Below are 23,199 nucleotides of genomic sequence, written 5' to 3' on the forward strand. Positions count from 1 at the left end.
GATAGAGCTGTTCTCGTCGTTAATGGATTACACGTTGTAAAAAACATTGTTCTAAATGGGGTTTGTTACTCCGAGCACACAGACCTCGGTGAGAACCCCAGCACACTCCCAGGCCCAGCCCTGTTCCCTTCCCATCAGCCCACAAACTCTTCAGCAAACTGAGCTCTGCATTAAAAAACAAAGAGTTTGTGCCTCCTGGAAGCTACTCTGGAATTTCCTATTTCTCAGTTCAAACAAAAAGGTCTTCTGACCTTAAATAGCAAAAGCCTGAAATTTATTCCCCTTCTTATTGAAGCAGCATTGCTCTTCAGCTGCAAGTCTTTTTTGTTCCCTCCTTGATCGCTCAGTGCCAAACACGAGCAGGAAGCACACAGCCCTCCTACAGGGCTGCACTTGGCCAGGCTGCACGCCCAGCATCACCCTGCTGCTCTGCCCTGCTCTGCCTGCTGCTCCTCCATGCCCAGCTCTCACTCTTTGGGACCAAGGACCTGAAAATCGAGCCCAGGATAAAAGGCACAGACTCCCACACCAACCACAACTATTTAATAACTGCCACGAACAAAGCTTTTCCTACGTGTATGGCAGAGAGCACCTTTGATATCACAGCTTGGGTTTCTCTGAAGCCACATGCTGCTGCTGAGAATCACAAATTACTGTGCAATCCGATATCTCCAGCTCTGCAAAGCTGCACCTACGCAGTCGTATTTTTCCTCACCGAGCTTTGGGGGACAAGGGCTTGCTCCATGGAAGCTGGAACAAATTAATATTTCCCTGAGAATTATTATTTTAAGAGAAAGACCCAGCAGGAGTTTAAAAGGCAAGCCAACATCTTCTATTTACTTTGAGCGAAGCCTGTGACAACACACAGCATGTTTGATTTGGGATGCGGACGGCGAGCTGCTCTTTGGGCACACAGCTGCTGGAGGTGTCCTGCATGCTGCAGAGAGCTCTGATTCCTCCACCAGCAGCAGTGTGATGCCCACGTCACAGCCGTGCCATCGAGATGGACCTTCCCAAAGAATAGCATGTGGGTTCTCCACTCACCTCACCCAAAAACAAACTGCGTTGGGTTCCAGCGAGTGCAGCACTGTGTGTTTGTGTAATGGGAGACACGTCAGGCCCTTTCTTGCAGTGATTTAAACTCCTCCCGTGTTAGAAGGAAAACAAAGAACAAAGATGCTGAAGTATTAATCACTGTGCTCAGCACCCATGGGGAGTAGCTGGAGGAATGCAGTGTGTGGTGATCCGCCAGCCTTGCTTCCAGGTTAGGGCCTGCAGACCCCCAGCACCCTGCCTGCTCTGCTGGCTCTGTCCAAGCACAGGGCATCCCTGGGTGCACAGCCATGGCACAGCATGCATTGCTCCTGGGAAGAATGCGACTCCAAGTGATTGCAACCTGCAACCTGAAAGCCAGAGCTGTTCACTATGAAGGTCTTTGGTTACAAAGTGCAGAAACCCAGATTAGAGAATCACAGAACGGCCTGGGCTGAAAAGGACCACAGTGCTCATCACATTTCAACCCCCTGCTGTGTGCAGGTCACCAACCAGCAGCCCAGGCTGCCCAGAGCCACATCCAGCCTGGCCTTGAATGCCTGCAGTGATGGGGCATCCACAGCCTCCTTGGGCAACCTGTGCCAGTGCCTCACCACCCTCGGGGTGAAAAACTTCCTCCTCATATCCAACCTAAACCTTCCCTGTCTCAGTTTAAAACCCTTCCCCTTGTCCTATCACCATCCACCCTTATTAACAGCCATTCCCCCTCCTGTTTCTATGTTCCCTGCAACTTCTGGAAGGCCACAATGAGGTCTCCCTGGAGCCTTCCCTTCTCCAAGCTAAACAAGCCCATACATTTCCCTTTTGCTCTCCACATGAACACGGCAAGCAGGATCCTCTTCATCGTGGGCAAAAATGCATAGTAACGATGGTGACTGTGTGGAAAAACAGTGTTTTGTATCGGAGAACTTGCTCAATCAAACAGCACTATTGTGCTGTTTGTATCCATTGTTGTTTTTGTGGAATTAAACAGGAGGCATTACTTTTGGAGCGACCTACATAGATGTGGCTCGAGACAATTCCCCTTCACTCAAAGCAGCCCAAAGGCTGGACACCCATGTCAAACATGATTATCAGGATCACTATTTTCACAAATGCCAAGAAAGCAACCTCTTCCCAGCACATGGGAAGGCAGCAGCCTCCCCCTCACCCACCACCACCAAAGCTGCAGCAGGAAGGCACCCAGAGCAGCTGCTGCCCTCTCCTTTCAGGCAATGATGAGAGAAACCACTTACTTACGGCAGCACTGCAAAGAGCACAGGGACAGCTGGAGGAGATGGAGCAGGTTGGCTGCTCGGAGATGCGCTCAGCCCCTCAGCAGGCACACAGAGCAGCTTAAATGGGAATGGACACAGATGTGCAACATCACTCCTTTTCTTATTTGCCTCACTGCATTTTCTCATGGAAGAAGAATTCAGTGACAGTCACAAGTCAACTTTGGGGGGAAAAAAAAATAAAACACCCAGAACTGCTTTCAGAAGCGGGAAGATGAATCGAGGAGTCATACTGCGGAGGAACTGAGCCACAGCTGGAGTGCTGGAGGCTCACATGAGTGCTACAGTGATGTGGGAGCTTCAGCTCAGTGCCACGCAAGGCACACATAGTGCAGTAAGCATGGTGAGGTGGTGATGCAAACGAGCTGCATGCACTCAACCCATGGAGGCTTCTTTGCTGCACAGCACTGCGGTGAGCACAGAACCCTTTCATCTCCTCCCACGTCCAGACAGCGCATTCCTCTGAACGCCTGGGCAGCTGTTTTAAGCAGAAGTTACAGGAGGGGAAAAACACATGAACCACGTTTGGGAACAGGTTGCCCAAGGAGGCTGTGGATGCCCCATCCCTGCAGGCATTCAAGGCCAGGCTGGATGTGGCTCTGGGCAGCCTGGGCTGCTGGTTGGCGACCTGCACATAGCAGGGGGTTGGAACTGGATGAACGCTGTGGTTCTTTGCAGCCCAGGCCATTCTATGATTCTTGTTCCTCTGACACAGGCTCACTGCCAGACACAGGACTGCAGGGTCACCAGACCCAGAGCCACTCGCTGGCCCCACGCTTAAAAAGCGCCTCCAATAACATACACCGTTTATTTCAGGCAATGTTAAAAGGCAAAAGGAAAGTGGTGGCTTCTTTTTACAGAGGATAAAATACACCTTTTGATTTCCAGCTCTCCTCTCTAAATGGTTTTATCCTATGCTTCTCTCCCACGTGGAAGGATGAAGAATTATCGGGGAGGCTGGTGGTTCAGGACAGTTTAAGTGTGCATGAAACGGCTGTTCACTCTCAGCACACCATTTGTGCTCTGGAGAGACCACCACAAAACCATGACACCGCTCATTTATTCAATAAAGTTTCATGAATTCCAGCTGGAGACTCCTTTTTCCTTCCCCCAAGGCCAAAGGGAAGCTTACTGTTATTTTTCATGTTTAGGATGTGGGGAAAGACACACGGGGACATTGAAACATATTAAACTGTTGGTTTTCTCTCTCCCTGCTCCTCCCCCTCTTATCCAGAAGAAGGGAGGCTTCCAATCCTCAAACATATTAAACAAGTGGACTGAGTCTGAACAGCAACAGCCAGCACCGCACTCATTTATCTCCCCACATCCATCCGACATGTAACAATCACCATGCAGCAGCAGGCACAGCTCCCAGCTCCTTTAGCCAGCCTTAAAAAAAGGGTTTGTTTGGGAGCACAAGAGCACCCACGGCACTGCGGGGTGAAACATGAAAGGAGACTGACACAACACAGCGGTCAGCACAACGCTTGCAACAGCTTCAGGCTGTCTGTATTAGCAGCTCATCAGCGCTCAGCTTCAGGCAGAAGAGGTGCTCGCCAGCCACTGCCTGCAAGGAGACAGCTTGAGTGAGAGCAAGGAACTCCTGTGCAAACCTGGGCTTGGAAAGGAGTGCAGTCATCATTTTCCATCCAGAAATACCTGAGGATCCGATGGGAACTTCAGCAGAGCAGCAATCAGTGCCACAAGTTATCAAGGACAGATGGGCAGGACTACAACTCCTCAGTGTCTGCAGCTTGTTTTCATATAATAATTAATAGCAAGAGCTATTGGAAAGCTTCCTCCCTTTCAAAAACACAAACCTCTTGCTAAAGTCAATAGTGCCAGTCAGCTTATGAAATGTTTTTATACCACAACTGAAGAATGGCTTTTCTGCTGCATTTGGTTTTGGTGACGTCACCACCTCCAGATGACTTTAGGCAGACAGTCTCTGCTGCTTTAGTGCCCAGCTGCTCCATTTAATCCCCGCTAAGACTGTTTTTCCTTTTCAAACTTCTTTAGGCATTGTGCTGGGAGACTTGTTTAAAACATATTCCTTACAAAGGCTCCCGGCAACTCTGAAATGAAAGTGGTTCGCAAGTCTTCCTACTGACTTCAGAGGACAAATGGTTGGGCTGTCACAGCTGAGCAGCGTGGAAAAATGTTCTGGAGATGGATGAGAAGCCAGGTCACAGAGCTCCTGCACCCCACACCAACTGCCCTCGGCTTCATTCCAACAAGGTTTCCCAACACGCTGCTCTGGACAGGTCAAGTGTCACTAAGTCACAGAACCATAGAATGGCCAGGGTTGGAAGGGATCTCAAGGATCATGAAGCTGCAACCCCCTGCCGCATGCAGGGCCACCAACCTCCACATTTCACAGCAGCCCAGGCTGCCAGGGCCCCATCCAACCTGCCAGTGAACACCTCCAGGGATGGACGGGGCATCACAGCCTCTCTGGGCAGCTGTTCCAGCTCCTCACCACTCTCACAGCAAAGAACTTCCCCTGACATCCAACCTAAATCTTCCCTCCCTCGACTTCAAACCATTTCCTCTTGTCCTGCTGTTACCTACCCTACTTTCAAGGAGTTGAACGTCCTGCAGAGCAGCTCAGTTCTTCACACAGTAAGCTTGCAAATAATGCAGGGCAAGCCTGTTCTCTGCAAAGCTTCTAGAAGGCCTCTTTACATTGCCTCCCACTTCTGAAGAACTCTCAGCGAGGCTGGGCAGTGGCATCAGTCCTGCTGCAAACAGAATTAGCACAGCCAGGTTGAGAGCAGATAACTGAGGTTCCTAATGGACTGGCATATTGCTTTTCCTGCTTGAAAGCCTATCACAAGGAGATCCCTCAGCCTTGCCAACTTGGTTTGAGATGTCACGCATGGCTGCACTGTGAGTAGTCCACAGAAAGTGGAACAAGAAACAAGTAAGAAGTTTGCTTTATGCTTGTAACAAAGCAGTAAGATACACATCATTTCACCACTTAAAAGCCTCTCTAAACAATACTCTTCCAGTACAACTCCAAAAATGCAAAAGCTCAAGCTGCTGATGCCCCTGCCCAGTAGCAAAGCTGTAATTGAACCTACTTGCTGTTGGTAGCACCCAGCAGGCCTGGCAGGTTGGCAATGCCGTGCTAACAGAGATCCCCTCCAGCTGCTCCATGTCACTGCTGCACTGCCAGCAGCAGAAAGCAGCTCCCAAGAGGTTCACCCAGCTCCCAGCAGCAGCCCTGGGCTTCACATGCTGAGAAAACACCCTGCCATGACCTGGCCTGCTCTGAAGAGAAGCAACACAAGGTGCAGTATGGAAAACTAATGATCAGGTTCTATCTGCAGCCTCCAGTTGTAGTTCAGCACAATTGTAGTTCAGACAATTTTGGGAGCAAGTTTTAGAAATCTGAGAACAGAAGTGCAGGGGAGGGATTGGACAAATGCCCCGAATGAATGAAAGCTGGGGAAGAGCATGGAGTAACTAAAAGGCCTTCAGGAAAAGTCACTTCAGCCACACAGAGCACTGACAGGAGAGGCTCTCCCTCCTTTATGGTCAGCATCACCGAATATCACATCTCTGCTTGGAAAATAGGCACTGCCAGCTTGAAGGAAGTCTTCTCCCTTCAGCAAAAGGAGGAAGCACTGATGGTGCACACAAACCTTCAGACCCTCCCTTAGAAAAGCCCTCTGGTCTCCAGCTATGCAAGTCATTTTCCTTCCATTGAAAACACACCACCCACATCACCCATCAGAAAAACAATTGCAGCTTCTATTGTAATAAAGCATCAAATTGAGTTTTTGCGTAAGAAGTGAAGTCACAACAGTTTAACCAGCAGAAAGGACTACAGTTAAGCTAACCGGGCTCCAGTGAAGCAGCCCTGTAATTCCATAAGAACAGTAAGGCATCATTCAGCAGTGGGAAAAACCCAAGTGGTCTCACACCGACCCCAGCTACACGCAGACACTGAGGGCAGCTCCTCTCCAGGTCTGATCCTCAGCACAGAACGCCCTACGTGCTCTGTCCCTGGGCTGGTGCTTGGAGGCAGCTCAGTCCCAATAATAGTTTCCAAGGAAAACTACTTATTTATAACGGGAACTATTACATAAAAACGAGCCTATGTCATAAGCTCGACCAGAAGGAAGCTTTCCTCCCAGCTTATCTGATTTTCTATTCATTTCAAATACCATGTTTCGGAAGGCCACTTCAGAGTTCAATTCACACTGCTCATTTTCTTTGGCAAAAACCCACATTATCTACAAACCTGGGCTGAAAACCCAATTACAGTAACATGATACCCACACCCTGATGCACAGCAACGGGATGACAGGGGGATGAGGAAAATGCCCATGTTCCAAACTAACAGCAGGTACCAGAACTGCTAGTCACGAGCAGAGCTACATCTGGAAGGTGCCCAGGTGGGACACAGGACACCAAGAGAAGGGGGAACATCCACGTTAAGATGACAGCTTGCTTGGAGCACTGTGCTGAGCCCCCAGCACTGCTGTTCTGCAGTTCTTACCAAGGGGAGCACTGGGCTGTCACAGCACAGCAGGATTTGTGTGCCCTCCACCAGTCCCAGCACCCAGGCTGGGCTCTGAGGCTGTCTGCTGTCACTGCTCTCTCATTTCAGCGTGGCAATGTAAACACAGAGGTCAAAGGAAGACAGAAAAAACATTCTGGGAGTTTATACCGAATGTTATCTTACTTCCACACGGGCTCTGCCCAAAATAGATCTAACCCAACCCTTAGAACACGGGCAGTGCTTGAATCGCCCTTCTCTCAGCATTCCTGCTGTTCCCAGTCCCAAGCCGGACCCACAGAGGAGCGCTTCAGGGCCGGATCCCAGCACCTGGCTGCCCAGGGCCAAACCCCTCTCTTGTTGCAGGCAGGTACCCCCGAGCTCCTCCCAAACTTGGCGAACATCAGGCCCAGATGTTTCCGACTAAAGGCTCTGGACTCAAACCAGCATTTTTCAACAAAACTTGGTTGCATGAGAAAACCTCCAACAAAACGTTGAGATCAAATACTGGAGTTATTTCAAAACAATGCAACTTACGCAGCCAAAAGACACAGCTGATAATGCCCCCCACTTCGATGCCAGCCGGTTCATATTATGGTATCTGTTTTGAAGTATGGATTTACTCCCTCGTGCTACAGTGCTGGCCATAGCTGTGTTGGGAGAGCCTCCAGGCCTCCTGAGCAGCACAGTGAGAATCACACTGGCTCCTGATGGATTCCCTCCAGCCCAGCCCCAGCAGCACCTTAGCAGGGCAGCAGGCACATCCTTGGCCAGCAAGGCCAAATGCCTCTCCAGTATGTGGCCCCAACAGCACGACGTTCACAGCACTGATCTTATTTGGGTTGGGCCGCACAGGGCCAAGATAAATTTCAACACATCAAGAATTCACAAAGGTTATGCTAATATGACTTATTCCACCTTAAACTCGAGCTTGCAAGGAAGTCGTCTTATTATTCACAATAATAATTACAGTACAATTATTTTATCTGTTTTTAAGCGATCCCAAGATGCTTTCAGATATTAACTTCATCAGCTTAAAAGCATCCCGTGCCACGTTTATGTCACATCAACTTTAATTATGTTTGACTGAAACACAGTTCTGAGCAAGCAATTGTTCGCAGCGCTCAGTTCTGCTGTCATCCCATTGCAGTGACTGTGTTATGCCCATTGTACAAGCAGACAGCTGTGGGGCTGATTTCAATGCTTCAGCATCACCAACTGCCACTTGCAGGCTGCACCTAGCAGCAGACTTTACAAATATCAAAGTAGTATTTAACCAAGCCAGAAAGCCCCACTTCCTATTCAAACACAGCACAATAGAGCTCCGTCTGCACGCACACAGGCAGCACAGCAACCAGCCCCTCTGCTGCCTGCCCCTCACGGTGCTCAGAGCATCACAAGATGTTCCACTTCATTCTCTGCTTCTGCGAGGTGCTGACCACCAAAGTGATTCCATACATATCATAAGACAGACCAGCAAACCTGAGGCTCCTTGGCCAGCGAGGAATGGGGGCAAGCTCAGCCAAGCAGCCAGCATAAGCTTTGGAGATGGAGTATGTTCTGTTTTGTATCCAGGAGAACAGAGGGAAACAGCGAGGGAAGTCCTCCGTTCAGGCAGGAGTGAGCTAGAATCTGTTTGAGATAATGAGAAACGCAGGACAATCTGAAAGAGAGAACTCACAAACTGACTCAGTGGTGAGTAAATTAACTTCAAAGCACTCTTCGGATTCCAGCAGGACAACGTGCCCAAAAACGTGGTTTTCTTGCTCTCTCCCGTGTTGTAACCATTCAGACTTTGACCCTAAAAGTTTTCTGGGAAATCTATTACGAGGCCATTTAGCATCCAGCAGCCCACTCACCAAATCACCGTGATGCAAGAGCATACGGTTCCTCCCAAGCATGACTCCCTCTGAAGCCCAGCACTGCGTTCCCCTCAGCAGCACTGAGGCACACGAGTTACCCAGCACTGCAGGACTGAGGGATCACCACTGCTTCCCCACAGACCCCTTCTAAAGGAAAGGGACGAAGGAAGCAGTAATGTCAGAGTCTTTTCAAGCACAAACTCTCACGCTGCCTTTCACTGCCACAATGAAGAACTGGCTCAAAATGATGTTTGTTTTTAAAGAAGTGGTGCTTAATGGTTCAGGACTAAAACACTGCCCAGACACGGCCATCTACCATTGAAAATGCTGATGCAAAATATGCTCCAGACAGATCCTACTCACTGTAACCACAAGCTCCTGGAGAACAGGCCAGAGAAAGCCTGGGACCCAGTACCTATCATGCAATTAAATCCTTCCTTGATTCAGTCAAAAACAAGAGGGACAGCACCCAAGGAAATGGGCCAGATAGGTAACAACAAATCTATGTGGGTAAAATAAGCAGAATTATAAACTTCCACAACAGCCCCCTAGATCTCCCACCACAGGCACTCTGCAGCAGGCAGCTCCCTTCTTGCCTTTCTCTCCTTCAAACAGAGAGCGTGCAGGCAGGAGTTACACCTTCTGCTGCCCACTGCAGGTACAGCATTTCACCTGCAGGAGCTGCGCTGGATACGGGCTGGGGCTGTGCCTCTACATGATGAACGGCAGCAACAGAGCAGAAAGCAGGCTAGGAGAACCAGGCTAGGAGACCTCTGCGGTCTCAATTTGAGATTCTGAACAGAGGAAAAGCTAAATTAACATGGAAAAAAAAATCATCAGAGCGTTGAAATATCTACAATTACAGTGAGGTTTTGTTTTCTTTTCAAACAGCTTAAATCAAACGACTGGAGGAGCAGACGGGGGAAAAGAACTCTTCTGCTACGAGCTGAGGTTTACATCCCTATTAGAGCTCTCCTTAAGCCCTGCTACAAAATTAATGACAAGACTTTGCAATTGAGACGGTTAAGATCATAATTCTTATCAAGAAATCCGGCGAGGTTTCACAAGAGTTCGGCACTCATTTTCCCCCGCAGCACTTTCCCAACACTCCAATGGCCATGAGGACAGCTGAAGGAAGGCAGCCTCCCCCCACACGGCGTATGGGTGAGGTAGGGGCTGACTAACTGTGGAAAAATCCACATAATTGAGAAGACAAATGTTGAGCAGTTATTTTACGGCTTGAACTATTCAAGGAAAAAGGCGGTGCGTGCCAAGAGGCCAGACAGGCTCACGGTGTGTGTGTCAGCGTCGAGCTTCCTTTCATCCCCATCCAGGTTGTGCTGTGCTGCTTTATCTGGTTCTGCGAGCGCCGCAGAAAGCTATAAAAGATACTGAGAGAAAAAGGAGCATCTCCCATTATCACATGTACACAGAGAGCGACACAAAGCACGCGCTGCCTCAGCCGCACGAATGCTGTTGAGGCCGTTTGTTGCCTCCCCAGAGAGGGCCCTATTTTCAGTTGTTTAAAATGATGAAAAATGTTAAGGACTCGGGCTGAAGATTCCAAGCTTGGATGCTCACTTCCAGATGAATTTCATAAAAAAGAATATATTAAAGTTTCAGCCAAAACATCTCAGCCATTTCAGAACAATGCTCTTTTCCCCCGTTACGGCTCTCCAGTGGCCTCAGGAGCTGCAGTCCCCCAATGCTTTCCCATTAACACAAGTTAGGGGGAGACAGAAAAGGACGCAGACAGGGTGGTTTCAGAAGCAAGGATTAAGACATTCAGGAGGGGAGATTAAAGATCAGCTCAATAAAAGCAGGAGAATGAGAAGTTTGAAGGAAGCCAAGCTGCAGAAAAGAAAGAAAAAGCTAGAGAAGGCAGTAGCAAGGTGACCAGTCCACCTCCTGCTCCAACACACCCCAGCAGTGCAACCAACAGAAATAACACCTCACCCCTGCTCCTTCTGCCCACAACTCACCCCACTGCTTCTGCCCAGCCCTCCCTCCCCAGCAGCTCATTTCCTTCTGCAGAAATCCTCCATTCCTGTTCTCAGCATGCTCTTTTTCCAGCCATGCCATCCCAGCACTCCTGGTGGTCACTCCTGTGTGCTTTAAGGCACACCTTGCCTACCCCTGGCTGCCCCACCTGCTCCCCATACCTTGATGAGCTGCTAGCCAAGCTGCTGTCCCTTCTCCACGCCAAGTTTAATAAAGGACTGGCTGAACAACAGTGGTTTGTCAGAGCCTTTCACAGCATTACACCGTTCAGCCTGTTTAAGTTGTGACCTACAGACTGTGCTCCCCAAGCCCTTCTCCTAAGGGTTAGTTGCTCATCTTGAATCAGCTTAATCCTCACACCAGTGTGACCCTTTGCTTGCAGCCAGGCTGAATTTCACTCTCATTTGTCAAGATCACTGGGAGGAATCCTAGCGTTACTGCAGCCTTCCTCGTCTCTTATGTCACACAGGAGTTGGGTAAGCACACCATGCACTTCATCCTCCGTGTTTTCAGCAAAAATGCTGAGGAGAACTAGAAGGACCAAAGCAGCCCAACTCAGTTCAGCCTCATAATCTAATTATGAATCAGCAGTCCTTAATTTCTGAGCATAACTATCCGATCAACTTCATATATATTGGAGATGACTCACTTGAACCCATGCAGCCACGGGTTTTGCAAGAACGTCTTGTGAAACAGAATCAAAACCATTCTTACATCAAGATGGCACTGAGTTGTTTTCCCCTACTCACGAAGCTCCTTTATAGAACGAATTCAAACTCATGTGACACGACGGATTCTTAACGAGGACTTTGCAGAGAGCCGCAGCAGCTCTCACACCCCGCCACTGCTCACCACAGAGCTCCAGCAGTCGGACCGCCATCAACTCACCCAGCAGAGCCCAAAAGGGAACGCAGATGCTTACGCCTCATTCTTACTGCTGCTGTCAGCAACTGTCCGCGGAGCCCACAGGCAGCACATCTCACACCTCTCACACGCTGCTCCCCATCAGCCAACACCGGCAAAATTGCGCCGTCAGCCCGCGCTGCAGAGGGCCCTGCGGAGGTGTTCTCATCTGGCCGCTGACCCGCGCTGGGCGCTGGATCCATTCTGCACTTTCCAGGTTTGGTTTGTGTTTTTTTTTTTTTTCCAGTTTTCTTTTTAAAGATACCAGGAAATTTGACGTATACACAAACACTGGAAACACTGAAGCAGCAAAGCGATGTACTTAAAAAGGTTGGGAAATGCTACAAATAATGCCGTTTTGTGTGGACACGCGTTTTTGATCCAATATAAACTCAACGTACCGCTAGTTCTCATTACATACATCCTCCAGCAGTCAGCAGGGCAGGGCTCACTTCCTCGACAGATACGGAATATTTTGTTTTACCCTCCTCACCCAGCAGGCCGTGCACTGCTCCAGCTCTGCATCTTCCTCCTCCAGCCATGGCCCTCCTGATGGTAAAAACAAGTGTGTTCTGATTCTGACAGCTCCCTCAGGAGATGAAACACCACCAACCCCAGCTCAGAAGGAAAAATAAGAAAATGAATCATTACGGTTTATTCGGGGTGCTCAGTAAATGAGGTTTTGAACCTCTCTGGAAAGAGGCAACACGCCAAGCCTTCTCCTTCCCAGCAGCGCTCACAGCACTTTCTGTTCAGCTCCAATGCCCAAAGCTCAGCAGACAGACCCTACAACACCTGGAAGCACAGAAGGGAAGTGCTTTGGAAAAAGCATGGTCAAGGAGACTTAAGCAGCATCACAGGGCTCCCAGGAAGAAGCCATAAAAAGACACTTTAGAAATAACTTTGCCTCTACATACAGTTACTGCCAATCCAATCCAAACCCAGACGAGATCAAGTCCTGCACAAAACACTGTGTGACTGCTTTAAGCCTAGAAATACATGCAAGGAGTGCCATCGAAGCTCACTTTTGGCACTCCCTGACTTCTGAGTGTTCACACTGAGACTGAGTATTCCCCCGTTTAGATCACTGATGACAAAAAACAACATTTAACACGGGTGTTAATTTTTCCCCTAAGAAGGGTTAACTCCTACTAAGCAGCGCGCAATAAAGACAGAACATTTCACCAATAAAACTGAAGTCATTTCTACTCCACACAATAAGCTCAGGAAGCAAAATAAAAATCTATCTGCATAGCATGAGGTCAGTCAAGCTACGGATGGTTATTTAAAATCTAAATATTAAGAACAGATGCTTCTTTTTGGAGGTGTTTAAAGAACCTGGAACCTGCCGGTGCTCAGCGTTTCTCAAGGAATGCTGCAGACCTTCAAACCCACAGCAGCCCATCTCAGCTGGGGCAGGAGGACTGTGCTCCGGACAAGATGAACGTTCTTTCACATTCAATCTTCAATCTTCTCTTATTTACAAGCTAATCCTAACAATGAGGTAATATATCCACAGCCCCATTGGTTTTAGCCTCATAACTCATACATATTCTATACACAATACTAATTAGTTTGTATTATAGCAAAATGTACCTAATAAACAGAAATGTGAAACTATGTCGTATTTCAGGGCTGCTTTTTGATGCTGGCTATACAATAGCCATGTAAAAGAATCTTTAGGAGAAGCACATTACTGTCTGCATACCAACCAGCTGCACCAGAAGGGATGGACTTGAACACCATCCTGGAGACGTGCACTGAGTCCCAGCTGCACAAGGTGTTTCAGCTGCTTCCTGTGACTGCACAAGAACATTTCTCTGTGTACACAAAGCAGCCTGCGGGTGTGCTGGCTGCAGTGTGCCCAGCTCACCAACTCCACGTGCCAGAAAGTCACTGGGATTCCTGGGCTGGCACAGAGGGAAGGGCCAAGCTGAGCCCCTGTTCTAGCCAGCACACCATAGGTGAGCTGCAAACTATCAAAGAGACAACGTATGCTTGAATGTGGGGTTGGTTTTTGCAATTTGGCTGACGAGAAAGTAAATATGTTACATAATCACATTGTAAAACATCACTCTGACAGATAGTTTACTCAAAAAAGAGCTATCTTCACTGCATATTTGCTCTGCATCCAGCAACCCCTTGACCAGTAAAAGGACCAACGATGGCCTTTCCTTTGCAGCTCATCATTTATGAACGTATTTATGTTCTGATGAATTTTCAGTGGGCAGGAAGCAGAAGGATCCATCCTCAATGGCCTGCACCAAAAGGGAAGAAGCACGGTAAAAATGTTGAGCACTATGAATTTTGCAGGCTCCGTCGCTGAGAGCAGTTATGTCCTCATGTGAGCGTGCCACAGTGAAAGGCAACATCTCTATAAGGGTAAAACAAACAGCACTCAGAATTTCTGAAAGCATTCTTCCCGAATTATTGCACTAGATTAGATTGCCTCATCAGCAGGGCCAGAGGACATTTGCACTATTTTCCTGCTTTTTTTTTTTTTTTTCATGTAACAGATGAAAAGAATACAGAAAGTTTTCTGGGGCCAACATTGGAATTAACAATGGGAAAATTCTTTTGCTAATCCCCCCCATCTCTCCCGTTGCTAGCAGGCTCCCAAGGCTGGAAAAACACAATGTCTCCCCGTACCCTGCTTCTCATTGGTGCACCACGCTGTGCTCAGGACGTCGGGATGGACCCACAGCTCAGCTCAGGGCCATAAAACCTCCAGGATGGAGCTCTGGGGAAAATCTGAGTACAGAAGGACATTAGTCTCTAATTAAAACCTGGAAGCCCCTGGTGGGCCTGAGGAGGCCCAGCTCTTCCCAGAGCCCATGGCGCAGAGCAGCCACCCCCATGCCTCTCCTTCAGTGTGGCACAGCCCTGTGCCACGCTTGCCAGCCCACCAGCGAGGGGAAAGCAGACAGCACCGGGCACCCGCCCCCCTCGCAGAGGCATTTCATCATTTTGCAGTCATTTAACAAACACAAAAGAATTTACACGTAGTGACTCGACTCGAGAAGTAAACTTTGCATAATGAATCCGGGCGCCTCCAATGCTGGCTGTGCTCAGAGCATCCGCAGCTGTACAGCAACACCCACTGGCACACGGGGGAAGTGCCCGACGATGGGAGGTCACAGATGGCAGCGGAACAAGGAAGGAAAAGAGCCGCTGCCTGGGAAATAAATGCACTAACCCAGCTCTCTGAATGGTTGCACTAACTACAAGGCATCGACAGCTACTTCTGAAGCCAGCCGTGCTTTACCAGAAGCTGGAGCTCCGAAGGCAGAGCAAGGCACTGAGCGCTTGCAGGAGGTGGCAATGGCCAAAGCAGGTGAGAGCTGTCAGGCTGCTGCTGGGAAACTTGACTCGAATTAAAAGAAGTACTGATGCAGCGCTTAATGAAGATGAACTTCCACTGCCTTCCCCCAGACAGACGATGCCATTATCACTCACCACTAAGAAGGAAAGAGACTGAGCAAGGGGAAATTACAGGGCAGTTACGCTTGTCAGCCTGACAGTGTAATAGCAACACGATGTTGGCAACGCGCCGCAGAGAAGCCTGCAGACAATTAAGCACAGGGCATAAAATAAGGTGGGTAGAGGGAAAGTAGCCCACTGGAAAGTACTGCGAGGGATTTCAGCTTTTCCTGCATGAAGCACACCACCATATCCCCTGCGTCCACACAGAAGGGAAAAATAAGATGAATAATAACTGTGTGAAGACAGAGAAAACCTGGAAGTCCAACTTGCTCGCTAGCAGAGAAGTCAAAGCTCAGCAGTGCGGTGCCTCCCTCTGCACAAGTGGGATGGCTGCCTTCTCCTGTGCTGCTGACATACAGTCAGCGCCTGCGAGGCCAGCAGGTCTCATCCTTTTCATCTCAAGGCAGGGCAGTGAGAAGCACAGGCAGCTCTGCTGTGCCCCCAGCAGCCTTCAGCCACAGCAATCCTCACTTGGGAAAGCTCCTCTTTTGAGAAAAAGTTGCCTGTCGCTCACAAAGAGCTCCTAGGGAAACATTACGAGTTTTGCTCCAGGCTTTGTAAATATCTGCAAGAGAAGAACGTCAAACAAAACTGGCATTATTTGCACTATTTGTAAGAAGGAGGGCCAAACACATTCCCAGTTTCAGAGATGTTTGAAGGCTTTGTTGCTACAAAAAGCTCAGTATGGTCACGCAGTGCTGCAACAGCACAACACACAAAACCTGCAGTCCCAGAAACATAAGGATTTGGGGAACCTCTGGCCCCCAAGAGAGGGAAATGGAACACAGATTCTATATTTCCCTGATGAGAAACCAGGGTTTCACAGAGAATTAGTAAACACACTCATGAGTCCCACCTGTTTTCTATTTAGAGGAAAAAAAGCAATTAATGTGACTTTTTAAACAACTCTTAATAGAAGAAACTCATGAAACAGAGATTTCTAATGGAAAGTGTCTTTACTCAGATGATGCAGAGGATCACAACACGACAGCAGCACCTCGCACAGTTTCTCCCAGCTGTGCAAACCATTTTCTAACGACCTGAAGATGAACAAGGACACATTCTAGTCGTTCCTCATCCCTCCAGAGCACGGATGCACGGCAAGCACGAGAAGGACATTCCATCTCCCACCAGTCAGAACAGAGCTCCCAAGCAGCATTTACGCTGTGCAGTTCCTAGAATGGAACCCCTCACTCTGAGCAGCATGCAGAGGCATAAAGGGAAAAATACCAGCCCAGGAAGAAGTTGATTTCAGCATATCATTTATTAGCAAGTAAAAGGACGTTTACCTTCTCAGTGGTTAAGTACAACACAACCCAAAGATAAACCATATGGCTCAAGTCTTTGTGCAAGGGAGACAACTGGCAGGGCTCCAAGGCTCTAATTGAACTATTACCATATTGTAAGAAAGGAAGAAGTCAGAAAGACTGGAGGATCTGCTCTCCTAGGGACAGCTGATGTCAGGCAGGCAATTCAGGCCGTAACAAAGCATATTTATCAGGAGAGCAATTCCACCATTTGGATACTGGCTCAGTTTAAAGAAAAAAAAGTGCTCTTCTATTTCAATATTGCACTTAATTTGATCCTACATTCAACTCATGAAACCTTCAAAATCCCAATCATTTGTACCAACAATACGCTTCTAGTTTAATTGCTGGCTCAAGGTTTTCCATTTAGTTAATAACTAAAGAAGCAAAGGAGGAATGTCCAAATGAAATCCAGCAACAAATAAAAGATTACCATTAAAAAAAGGGTCATTAGAACAGAACCGCTGAAAAGTGCAGAAGATCCAAGTACAAAATGGTTTTGTACTACATACAATTTCCCATCTTTTCTTTCAAAGGCAGCCTTCATAAAAACATCCCAAGTGTTACACATTTCACACACACCCGGGTTATGCAGTAAGACAAAACACAACAGTGAGCTCGTGAGCAGACAGAACCTGTCAGAGCCGCTGTACAAACCTCTGCAGTGCTGGCTTGTTGATTGTGGGGGAAAAGGAACATATGAAGACTAAAGGAAATCAGACACAATCTTACACAAAAATGAGTGAGATGGGCCCCTGTGGATCTTGCTCTTACCGTTCTGCTCGTCCAGCTCATTCCCAATTTCCTGTCCCATTTGCTTTTGCCGGGATATGATTGAAGAAAGAGCATCAAGGCCGGCGTCTTGCTCTGCACCAAAAAATACATCAGGTTACATGAGGCAAATTGCCAGTGTGCCACATTGTGTGCAGTAAGAGATGCAGAAGCAAAGAGAAAGATCTAGTCTGTGCCTGAAGAGTTAAAACAAACTCAGAAAAGGACATCAACACAACAGGAAAATGAATCCTTATGGCAACAGTACTCCTAAAACAATGTGAATGATGGGTAATTAATTTGTCTGCTCTGGCTGGGACATGAGCTGATGGTCCCAAAAAAACCCAAGAATTCAACCTCCAGCTGTTCCTCAATCATAAATGCAGGAGATTCCTGGCGCACACACAGATCCCTGATTAGCCTTTTTACATTTTCCAAGAAACTTTGAACATGAATACAAGGCAAACAGGTGATGCAAGCACCAAAGAATTCAAATAGATTTTTAAAGCTGCAAGAGGACACGGAGCGCATGGAAGGCAGCCTGCAAGGAGGGGACACTAGCTCTGCAGGCACTCCTCTAGAAAGGCACATGTTGTCTCTGCTACATGCAGGCCCTGCACACCCTCAGCAAGCACCAAACACACACAGCTCTTCTACTTTGTGACACACTCAGCTTCAATAAAACGTGGGCAAAAGGCAATCCCTGAATTACTTGCATCTGACCGTGAGGAAGCCCCGCAAGGTTACCTGGTCACAAATAAGGCATGCTAACTGTTTCAGCGGTTTCTCCTCCCCTGCCACAGGAAAAACCACTTGTTTCAATCAGCGTGGAGATTATTTGGAAAAGCTGCTTTGAGAAGATGTTCCCAGCAAGGAATACTGCAAGCACAACACTGCTCCTGCTCAGGCAGAAGTCACCGCCAGCTACTTGGACTGACAGCCCCAGCTAACAGGGCTTCAGCACAGGTTATTGCACTGACTTTCTCATGAGGACTCATGCCTATAGCACACTGACAGACTCTTCTACCTTCTATGATCCTCCGTTGCTGCTGCCTGATGTCATCGAAGCCAAGCCCCCTGGTTTCCTCAGACTCCTCCAGGAGCCACGGGTTGGTCACTCCTCGTTTGACACCTCCTGCCATTAGGCTAGATCTGAAAATAAGTTCAGGAAACAAGTTTCAAGTTTTAGACATAAAATTCACTCTAATTTGTGCATGCAAGGTTGGCTAGCAGAGATGGACCTGTCTTTATTTGTCACGTTCTACACAGTTCTCTGCAAACGCTGAATAAATGAGCCAGAAAGATTCCAATTTTCCCCAGTAACATTTTGCAAGGTCCATCCCACTGCCTAAAAGCAGAGAAGTGGGGAGAAGATTACTTCACATTGAACAACTAAGCTACCCATGAAACAAACACCATACTTTTGATGCTATATTCAGCATGCAGACCTGTTACAAAGAAAAAGAAAGGTTTGTGTAAATACATACACATGGCATTGCTCTGTGATCAAGACACAAAACACACAGCCCCACTCCTGCATGCCTTGTTTGTGGCAGCAGCCACACGCATTTTGCAAGAAAGAGCCATCAAGTTACAGGTTTCCTTTGACAGGAATTATGACCTGAGGCTGCTCACACAGCAGACACTGCACAGTTTACAACAGGCAGCAAGTTTGCAATGTCCAGGGAACATAAATTCCAGTTATAAAGTGAAATGCCACTGCAATATCTTCTCTCAATACCAGATTTCTGGTTTCCTCCTTTCAGCTCTTCATTGGTTTCTGGTATAAGCATGACCTGACAGCCTGCCCCAAGCTGCAAATCTGCCCTGGGGTCGGAGACACTGAGGAGATGGGTCTTCAACTGCAGCTCGGCTGCAGGAGTTTCTCATTTCCATTTGCCTTTTTCAACTCTATCTTTTATCCCCATTTTATCTTTGCCCTCTTTTTCCCCAAACAACTTTCACAAATAAAATGAGAACCAGGAGCATTTTTGGTACCTCTCAAAAACTCCCTCAAATGTTTTATGAAGCCAAGACCTATTTTTTATTTTTTAATTGACTCCAGGTCCCTCCACTCCAACATAACCTGAAATGCTCTTCAGCACTAACATAAGCCCAGTATTTCGGGTGATGATGCAATAGAATCAATGCAAGCAGTTCTACAACAGGACAACCGAGGATTTAGAGCAAAGGTACTGAAGCAAAGGGCTGAACTTGAGATTGGTGAGGAGCTGCGGTGTGCTGGAGACATCTCCTGGCCATGCAATGAACCAGCAGTGCTGGGAAGGATTCCTCTCCACCACGTGAACTTTGGGCTGCCCTGAATCAGACGCATCTTGCACAGAGCACTGCATGTTCTATGAAGCAGATGGGGCAGTTCTACAGTTCAGCTCTTTGCACCTCCATGAAAATCTCCGTGTATTCATCAAGCTGGTGGATCTGCTTTAATTAAATAAAGCCCTGCAATGCTGTTCTACACATTAACAAGACTTCTTCATTGCTTGGGAGGTTGAGATCCCCTCTTGTATTCCCCAGGCTCACACCAAGCTCACAGCGTACCAGGAGCACGATGCACCTGAAGACAAAGATCATTACAGCAGCTCAATTAGCAAGCACTCAAAACCCAGTGCTTAACAACACCTGACCAAACTACTCGTACAAAGCAAAAGGAACATAAAGCTCCTTGCTTGCCAGGAAGAACACCACTATTTCTGCCTGCTAAAAAAGCCAAGGCAAGCAAATGCAACATAATTTGCACTGTTCCCCCTCTCCCCTGATAATCTGCCCTATTCTTGTAGGCTGGGTCATGACAACAGGTCCCCTCGTTACAATAATCTTTTTGACATGTTTGGTAACTGCCTTCCCACACAGCACAGCCCGACTTCCTCCTTCCTCTGATCTTACCACATTTCGCTTTGGCGGTGTGAAGATTAAAGCTTATCCAATTAGCCACCCACGGCCTCCGCCAAGTTAATCACGTAAATCTTTCAAACCATCACAGAGCAGTGGAGTGTGTGGATAGCTTTTGATTATGGGAGCAGATTTAACTAATTACGAGGCTTAGCGATGTGCCCAAGTATAAAAGATGATGGGGTTTAAAATCGGGGAGCTATGTCCTTGCCTAACAAGGGAGGGCTTATCTTTCTGAAGGCATTGTTTCCCTGATAATTCTCATAAAACTTCCCCAGTAACTTAGATTAGTCACCCAACACTTACTTGAGACCAAGGCCACACATCAAGGCTTACGGCTTTAGGAGAGCGATCAGCAAGACTGCGTTTGGAACAAAACCTGGGTCATATGACAATTAGTTGCATGAGCACTCGGACGTCCCCTTAACGATACGGTTATACAGTAGGTCCTTTGAAGTGCTCACAGCACCTCAGCTTAGCTCCACAGGTCAACCTCTGTGGCGATGGCCAAAACCAGGGCATTCTCTCACTTACGGTTTAATTGCTCACAGAGGTGGGCGGTGGATGTGGGGAAGCTCTGTGCTAGTAAATGAAACAGGAATTGTTTTAACATACAAAAGCTGTCTCTTGCCCCAGAATGGGAGAAATATGAGAGATGCAACATTTGAGTATCCACAGCCCACCTACACTCCTCAGGAATGAGAGCATTATCACTGTAATTGGTCAGGACTCAGCTCATGCCCAAAATCCCACAGTAACGATGCTGGCATAGAACAACCTTGGGCAGGAAACTTCAGGTTGTCTGAGCAAACCTACGAGGCTAAACATAAAGCATGCAGCTCAGCTTCAGTCACTGACCTCCTTTTGACACTCTTCTCCCCAGGATAACGAACATTAAGCACTAATAAGAGGCATGCAGGCACAACCCGAGGCATGTGTCTAAAGCTGTGGGCTTTGACTTAACTTTACTGCTGTTTGCTGTTCCTAACAGATCCAAATGCATACACCTTCCCCAGAACCACGGCCCTGACCTCAGTGAGCTCATTAGAAAATGCTCTCCAAGAAGGAAGACGCGACCTGCCCTTGAGCACAGAGCCCTACAACTGGTGCTAGGACACAAGCATGGGGCTCTCGGTGGACAACTTCCTTTTTCCATCTCTTCGAGAAGCCTGATTCATAGATCTCTGCACACTAAGACTCGTCACTTCTGAAGGCAGAAGACCACAGCTGCAGCAAACAATAACTCCAACAGCAGGAAGGAGTTCTAATGGCATCTGAACAACATATTTTTAATCCTAATTTCCCAAAGGGCATTTACTCCTCCATAAACAATAGCAAGATTCACAAAAACAATTAAATACCTGATGGATCATTAACTAAAGTCAGGCAGGCATCTGATGCCTACTTGCCATTAGGTAAAATCCCAGTTAGGATTAAGACTTCACAGAATTCTGGAACTGTAGGGGTTGGAAAGGGCCTCAGGAGAGCTCACAGTGCAGCCCCACGGAAGCAGGTTCTCTACTGCAAGTTGCACAGAAAGGCATGAGCAAACAGCCTGCTGTGCTGTGAGCACACCGTACAGAAAGGAACCCAGACAAAGACAATGCCACCAGTTGGTATTGCATGAGAGCAATATTAGGACAACAAGGTTTTTCTAAGTGTCAGAAAACATAAATACTTCATGAAAAATGGATTATTGAGAATATGGTAAATATGTCATCTTTTTATTTTCCCTCATCTATCACCGCCACAAAGGGCAGTCGGGGAACGATGAGGGGTGATAACGATGCAGGCCCAGCCCGGTGCCCAAAGGCACGCAGCCCTGCGCTGTGAGCTCACCGGCCAAGGGCTGTGACAGCAGCGGAGATGGCTGTGAGCTCACGGAGCCTCCCTGCAGAACCCGGGGCGCGGCACAGCCCGGCATCACTCGTGCCCGGACTCCGGTCGAGCGCGGCAGCGAGACTCGGAGGCGCGAACGAGAGACTCGGTTTGGGCCGTGCTGCGGGGCTGCCGGCGGCAGTTCCCGGCGCTCAGCCCGCGGCATCGCCAGCGTTCCCCCGGCCCTGCCCGGCTCGGGCGGCCGGGGCCCCGCGGGGTGCGCTCGCGGCAGCGGAGGTGAGCGGTGCGGGGACGCGGCCCCGGGGCGGGCGGCGGGGAGCGGGGCCGGGGCTTCGTGCGGAGGGAGCGGGGCGTCGCCGCCGCCGCCGCCCGGGGACGGCGAGTGACCGCGGCCTCTCCTCTTTCGCAGCTCTGACGGCTCCGGCCCGCCGAGGGGAGCGGCTTTCCCGGCTCGGCTCTCCCCGGCCCACCGCACGCCCGGGGCCATGGAGCTGCCCTCGGACTGGACCTGCCCCGTCTGTGGGCGGAACCGGGCCGAGGCGGCCTACGTGACGCCCTGCCGGCACCAGCTCTGCTTGGGCTGTGCGCTGCGCTGGGCGAAGCAGCATCGCACCTGTGCCGTGTGCAAGGAGAACATCGAGGCCGTCCGGTACGCGGTGCAGGCGGAGGAGGATTTCCTCGCGTGCCCCATCCCGCAGCCTGCAGGGCGCTCCGAGGACGAGCAGGAGGAGGAGCAGGGCTCTGCAGAGCCGCAGCTCGAGGCTCCCGAGCACAGCTTCCCAGCCGAGACCTGGGCGGACTTCTTCCGAGGAGATCCGGGGGACCTCGAGCCGCTGCTCCGCTGGATCCAGCAGGAGCTCGAGGACATCATCGGAGATGAGTGGTGGACAGTGGCTGCGGCGCGGGCTGATATCATGCACCTGCTGTGCCTGTTCGGGCTCGACGAGGACACCCTGAGCCTGAACTTGGAGTCGTACCTGGAACACCACACAGGTCGTGTGTTCGTGGCGGGGCTCATCGACACCGTTACGGCCCTGTACGGCCCAGAGCTCCGCCGGCAGCAGGACAACCAGGCTGCCCGTGAAACAGGAGGGCAGGACGGCCCCGCGGCCACCCCCAGCCCCACCTCCCCGCAGGAGCCTCCTGCCCCCGGCCCCAGCCGCTCCACCAGCCCTGCAAGCCCCGGCGCCGAGCGGCTCCCTGGCGTCCCTCACGGGGGGCCCGAGCCCCGACCCGCCGCCCCCGTGTCCCCGCAGGAGCCGCAGGAGCAGCCGGGGCAGGCGGCGGCA

At 49.2% G+C, this 23,199-nt stretch overlaps 1 protein-coding gene across 1 annotated transcript in view; it reads right to left on the reverse strand.

Annotated features, from left to right (window-relative positions):
* Positions 1-23,199, reverse strand: part of STX8 (syntaxin 8) — a 78,887-nt gene that overhangs the window by 47,395 nt on the left and 8,293 nt on the right. The window contains exons 5-6 of the mRNA XM_042833452.1: positions 18,189-18,313; positions 17,165-17,257 (exon numbers count right to left, since the gene is read on the reverse strand). Coding sequence (XP_042689386.1) covers positions 17,165-17,257; positions 18,189-18,313 — 218 coding nt within the window. The remainder of the gene's footprint in view (positions 1-17,164; positions 17,258-18,188; positions 18,314-23,199) is intronic.

Source organism: Centrocercus urophasianus, unplaced genomic scaffold (assembly GCF_019232065.1).
Source record: "Centrocercus urophasianus isolate 14NV4802_14NV808 unplaced genomic scaffold, USGS_Curo_1.0 seq_41, whole genome shotgun sequence".
Taxonomy (NCBI): Eukaryota; Metazoa; Chordata; class Aves; order Galliformes; family Phasianidae; genus Centrocercus; species Centrocercus urophasianus.